Below are 6,692 nucleotides of genomic sequence, written 5' to 3' on the forward strand. Positions count from 1 at the left end.
GCAGATTTTATACATTCTGGCCAGTTTTGTATTCTATTACTCACTGATTTTGGGCCACGGGGCGATCCAAACATTTTGCGAACTCTGGGGACCTGTTACGGGGGCCTCGTCAAAACTCATAGATTTGGTCCATTCTAGCCATTTTTGCATCATATTACTCACTCATTTTGGATCCCGGGGCGATACAAAAGTTTTGGAAACTTCGGGGTCCGGTTATGTAAACCTCGTCAAAACCCGCAGATTTGGTCCATTCTGGCCAGTTTTGTATGCTATTACTCAACGTGTTTGGGTCCCGGGGCGATACAAATGTTTGGGTAACTTTGGGGTCTCGTTACGTCGACCTCGTCAAAACTCGCAGGTTTTATACATTCTCAATAGTTTTGTATGCTATTACTCACTGATTTTGGGTCGCATGGCGATCCGAACGTTCTGTGAAATCTGGAGACCGGTTATGGGGACCTCGTCAAAACTCACAGATTTGGTCCATTCTAGCCATTTTTCCACGCAAACTCACTGATTTTGGGTCCCAGGGCGATACGAACGCTCGGGGAACTTCGGGGTCCGGTTACCGAAACCTCATCAAAACTCACCGATTTGGTCCATTCTGGCTAGTTTTGTATGCTATTACTCACTGATTTTGGGTCACGGGGCGATACGAACATTCGGGGAACTTCGGGCTCCGGTAACGGGGACCTCGTCAAAACTCGCAGATTTTATACATTCCCGCGAGTTTTGTATGCTATTACTCATAGATTTTGGGTCCCGGGGTGATACAAATTTTTGGGGAACTTCGGGGTGTGGTTACGGGGACCTCGTCAAAACTTGTTGATTTGGTCCATTTCGTCCAGTTTTGCATGATATTACTCATTGATTTTGGGTCCCGGGGCGATCCGAACGTTTCACGAACTCCGGGGACTGATTACGAGGACCTCGTTAAAACTCCTAGATTTGGTCCATTCTGGCCAGTTTAGTACTCCCTCCGATTCTTTTTAGTTTGCGTCTAAGTTTTTCTCCTTTTTCCCTCTTTAGTCTGCGTGCTAGCCTTGTACCTCCAATTCTTCCAAAACTGCCCTTGCTTTTCGGCTATGCATGTGTATGCATTAACTGCTTGCAAGAAAGATGGTTGGACATGCAATGGTCGGGCATCCTGAACATCGCGCATGCGAGGGCGTGGGGAACAAGGAGGAAGGAGACCGGCCAATGAGCTTATCTGCAGTTATAACAGCGCAATAATATCGTGCATGCAGATTACATGCGAGATCGTGGGTAAAATAGTCCAGATTTTTTGCTTCCCTAACTTTCCTTGGTATTTGTGCCTGCTCTTAGATGCAAACTAAATAGGAACGGAGGGAGTATGATATTACTCACTGGTTTTGGGTCCCGGGGCGATACGAACGTTCGGAGAACTTTGGGGTCCAGTTATGGGAACCTCATCAACACTCGCAGATTTTATACATTCTGGCCAGTTTTGTATCCTATTACTCACTGATTTTGGGCCACGGGGCTATCCAAACATTCTGCGAAATCTAGGGACCTATTACGGGGGCCTCGTCAAAACTCATAGATTTGGTCCATTCTGGTCATTTTTCCATGCTATTACTCATTGATTTGGGTCCGAGGGCGATACGAACGTTCTGGGAACTTCGGTGTCCGGTTATGAAAAGCTCGTCAAACTCACAGATTTGGTCCATTTCTGACCAGTTTTGTATGCTATTACTCACCGTGTTTGGGTCCCGGGGCGATACGAATGTTTGGGGAACTTCGGGGTCTGGTTACGTCGACCTCATCAAAACTCGCAAGTTTTATACATTCTCGCCAGTTTTGTATCCTATTACTCACTGATTTTGGGTCACGGGGCGATCCGAACGTTCTGCGAAATCCGGGGATCGGTTACGGGGACCTCGTCAAAACTCACAGATTTGGTCCATTCTGTCCATTTTTCCATGCTATTACTCACTGATTTTAGGTCCCGGGGCGATACAAACGTTCGGGGAACTTTGGGGTCCGGTTACCGAAACCTCGTCAAAACCTGCAGATTTGATCCATTCTCACTAGTTTTGTATGCATTGGTGTTGCAACCATTGAGTAACCCTTGTTCCAATTCACGCCTCTACCACGGTCACATTATCAGTTTGGAGAATTACATTGGCACACCCAATGCTCTGAATGAGCATTAAACCTTGACGCAACGCTTTTGCTTGGGCCGAGACCACATCGGCTACATGCTCCACGCAGGCAGTTGCTGCAGCGACAAAACCTACCAAATGTCCACGTACCACAACTTCACATAAAGCGGTGTTTTCATCATCAGAAAAGGATGCATCCACATTAAGGATTTGGAGTCCTGAAAATTTCATTCAGGGCAAAGGTGTAAAATTTCATTAGAAGGTAGACGGGCATATTAAATACTCACATGACTAAAATAGCAAATGTTTTGGTATTAAATGCACGACTTGCTTGTGCCTGATCTTTTCTTTTAAAGATTGCTCACCATGCCTGCTGCGCGGGTATGCCCGAGTTATTTCTGTGATGTATGGCTTATACTCCCTCTGTTTCTAAAATAAGTCATTTTAAAGATTTTTACTAAAGACTACATACGGATGTATATAAACATATTTTAAATTGTAGATTCATTCATTTCGTTATGTATTTGTCCGTAATAAAATCTGTAAAAATATTTATATTTAAAAATGGAGGAAATACTGAGTAGTACTGTATTACTTTAGTTAAATCGTATGGATAAACAAAAAAGACAGGCAGTATGTGGAAAATAAGTGTGGCATGGATGATGGATCCCGGTGTAGCCGAACCGCTGCCACATGGACGCAGGCTCCATCTCCTCCACTGCTCCATCCAATGTCTGAAAAAATGTCTATCTAGTCCAGCTTGGCGAGGGAATGGCAACGCAACGTCCGCTATCCAGTGGCCTCCACGACGCGCTGGCTCTCACCACAGCTCGTCCTCCACGTCTGGCCATGCTCGCTCCGCCCAACTCGCAGATGCTCACCTCCTCGCTCCCGGCCCCAGCCACCAAGCCCAAACCCGCCGCCGCCACCTCCGTCTCCGTCTCCGCCGCGGCCACGGCCCCCCTCGACGCAGGCGGGAGCGGCCGCCTGTCCGCGCTCATCCGCTCCCTCTGCGCCGCCGGCCGGACCGCCGACGCCGCGCGCGCGCTTGACACGGCCGGTGATGCCGCCGGCGTCGTCGCCTACAACGCCATGATCGCTGGGTACTGCCGCGCCGGCCAGGTCGCCGCCGCGCGCCGCCTCGCGGCCGCCGTCCCGGTCCCGCCCAACGCTTACACCTACTTCCCCATCGTGCGCAGCCTCTGCGCGCGGGGACTGATCGCCGACGCGCTCACGGTGCTCGACGAAATGCCGCTCAGGGGCTGCGCGGCCACCCCGCCCATGTGCCACGTCATCCTGGAGGCCGCGTGCAGGGGCGGCGGGTTCAGGAGCGCCGTGAGGGCTCTCCAGGTGCTGCACGCCAAGGGCTGCACGCTCGACTCCGGCAACTGCAACCTCGTCGTCAGCGCCATCTGCGAGCAAGGGTGCGTGGACGAGGGAGTGGAGCTGCTGAGGAAGCTGCCATCCTTTGGTTGTGAGCCGGATATTGTTAGCTACAACGCAGTGCTCAAGGGCCTGTGTATGGCCAAGAGATGGGACGACGTGGAGGAGCTCATGGTCGAGATGGTTAGGGTGGGTTGCCCGCCCAATGTCGCCACTTTCAATACCCTCATTGCTTACTTGTGCAGGAACGGGTTGTTTGAGCAGGTGCATGAGGCCCTTTCGCAGATGCCGGAGCATGGGTGCACACCGGACTTAAGGATGTACGCGACCATCATCGACGGGATTTGCAAGGACGGGCATCACGAGGTTGCAAACGATATTTTGAGCAGGATGCCTTCTTATGGTCTCAAGCCCAATGTTGTCTGCTACAACACTGTGTTGAAGGGCCTATGCAGTGCTGAGCGGTGGGAGGAAGCTGAGGACTTGCTCGCTGAGATGTTTCAGGAGGATTGCCCCCTCGATGACGTGACATTCAATATACTCGTCGATTTCTTCTGCCAAAATGGGTTGGTCGACAGGGTAATTGAACTTCTTGAGCAGATGTTGGAGCATGGTTGCATACCGGATGTCATCACATACACTACCGTAATCAATGGCTTTTGCAAAGAAGGGCTTGTTGACGAAGCTATCATGCTTTTGAAAAATATGTCAGCCTGTGGATGCAAGCCAAATACCATAAGCTATACTATTGTGTTGAAAGGTTTGTGCAGAGCGGAGCGGTGGGTAGATGCCCAGGAGCTGATCTCTCATATGATTCAACAAGGCTGTCTTCCGAATCCTGTTACATTTAACACGCTCATCAATTTCATGTGCAAAAAGGGATTGGTGGAGCAGGCAATTGAACTTCTTAAGCAGATGTTAGTGAATGGATGCAGTCCTGACCTTATTAGCTACAGTACGGTGATTGATGGACTTGGTAAAGCTGGTAAGACGGAGGAAGCATTGGAGCTGTTAAATGTTATGATCAACAAAGGGATCACCCCAAATACGATAATTTATTCATCAATGGCATCCGCTCTGTCTAGAGAAGGTAGAACCGACAAGATTATTCAGATGTTTGACAGTATCCAAGATGCCACAGTGAGGTCTGATGCAGCGCTTTACAATGCTGTCATTTCTTCGCTTTGCAAAAGATGGGAGACTGATCGAGCCATTGATTTTTTTGCCTACATGGTGTCGAATGGGTGCATGCCCAATGAATCAACCTACACTATACTTATTAGAGGTTTAGCTAGCGAGGGATTGGTAAGGGAGGCACAAGATTTGCTGAGTGAACTGTGCTCAAGAAGAGCTGTAAGACAGCACTTGGTGAGACATTTTGGTATTGTATGAACCAACAGTACCGCTAGATGCTGATGGGAGGAGATTATTGTGGTGGCATTGCCAGGATGGATTTGCCTACTTGAAGCTTCAGCAGCTCATGAAGTTCGGTAGGCGCGAATCCGTGAAATCTTGTAGCTCGCTCTTGTTTTGCACTGTATGATGTAGTGGCTTCTAATTGTAGTTTCTGATAGGTCAAAGGTGCGTAGTAAAGTTATGCATACGGCACTATTTTCAGTGAAATTCTTATTGTGGGTACCAGCAGGGCTATAAAATTAGCCGCACCTACTTGTTCATAAACGTTACAGATACGTAAACAGAATTAGTACTTAGTTATTCCATTTAGATTCCAACCAATCCTCACTTTAAGGGAAATGCTGTGAGAAAAGCATAACTATAAATGTAAATATCCATGTAGGAAAGATAAAAATAAACAAAATAAGAGAGACCCTAACTGATGGAAAATGCATGTCCTAACTGTTTGTAGATGTACATGCCTTAGCACACCATGGACGATACATGGTACTCACTCCGCAAACTACTTTAGTGATCTAAACCTCTTATATCAGTCTACAGAGTAATAAGAAACTTCGCTTACTGTTTACAACATTTTACGTTAGTTTTACACATTCTCTGGCTAATACTGTTCATTTGATAATCTTACATTTCCTATTCGCTAAGAGACCCTCAAAATATATGGGATTAATAACTTAATATTACTCTCCTCGTCTCGCATAATTCAAAAGCTTAGAAAATCTAGTTCTTTTATGAACAAAGAAATAATTTAAGGAATTCATAAAACAATTATCTAAAAAGTTAGGAAATAAATTTGAAAAAAATGTGATCATATTGAATAAAGAAAAATATTAAAATACATGGTTCTGGCGTATGATGTTTGGGTATTCAGATTATTCAGTGTTGTTTACTCAGTAACTAACACTCCCTCCGTCCGGAATTTATCCTATCCATTTACATCCAATAATTAATGAATGGTGGTGGTCTTCTTGAGTAATTACATCAGGATTATTTTACTCCCTCCGTCACGGTTTAGAAGGCGTGCATGAAAATTCTTTAGGACCTAGATGGTTATTGATTGGTTGTGAAATAAGTTAAAAAAATAGCATTCACATTACGCATGTATATAGAAATAGTACAACAGAGTACTAATTAGCTGCTATGAGTAAATGCAACGCGCCTTAAATCTTGTCTATTGTGAAAATGCACGTAAATTTAACCGTGCCTTCTAAACCGTGACGGGGTAGTAATAATTATAACCTGGAGATACTATGGTGGTAACTACGTATTTCTTTTACGTAAACGGCTATATGAACTACACCATTGCTATGATGGTTACTATTACCTGAATAACCAGTTAACCGTATCAGTCTTATAGCGTAACTGTGAAGATGACCCGACCCTTGGGGCTACAGGAGGATATATAAGGCAGTTTGTTCCGTAAATACCTCGTATCTTTTCTTCATCATATTCACTAAGCCGACTTCAAAGTCCCGGCTCGCAGCAAGGCGGTTCAAATATCCTGCGTGAAGTTCTTCGAAGTTTAACTTCTTGATATTGGGGAAATCAAGTCCAGACTTTCCTTTCGTCATCTTGGTGGAGATGTCCCCGACAGTATGATTTGCCAACACATTGCGGACAGGGGTCGTATGACCTGTCCCAATAATAACGACAACATCATCTTCGGGTAAGGCGCCTTTGGATGACTTCATGGGACTTGGCGGGTTGAGTTTCTCTTTGTGACTCGGCTCCACGACCATATCATCAGATCTTGGCGGAATGACTTAG

General features: G+C 46.2%; 1 protein-coding gene across 1 annotated transcript; it reads left to right on the plus strand.

The window, feature by feature from the left end:
* The first annotated feature begins 2,841 nt into the window (after positions 1-2,841).
* LOC123447114 (pentatricopeptide repeat-containing protein At1g09900-like) lies at positions 2,842-5,147 on the plus strand. Its single transcript, XM_045123684.1, has 2 exons — positions 2,842-3,698; positions 3,774-5,147. Exons 1-2 carry the CDS (start codon positions 2,898-2,900, stop codon positions 4,899-4,901), a joined length of 1,929 nt encoding a protein of 642 aa, XP_044979619.1. The 5' UTR covers positions 2,842-2,897; the 3' UTR covers positions 4,902-5,147.
* The last annotated feature ends 1,545 nt before the right edge of the window (positions 5,148-6,692 follow it).

The sequence above is a fragment of the Hordeum vulgare genome, chromosome 4H (genome assembly GCF_904849725.1).
Source record: "Hordeum vulgare subsp. vulgare chromosome 4H, MorexV3_pseudomolecules_assembly, whole genome shotgun sequence".
Taxonomy (NCBI): domain Eukaryota; kingdom Viridiplantae; phylum Streptophyta; class Magnoliopsida; order Poales; family Poaceae; genus Hordeum; species Hordeum vulgare.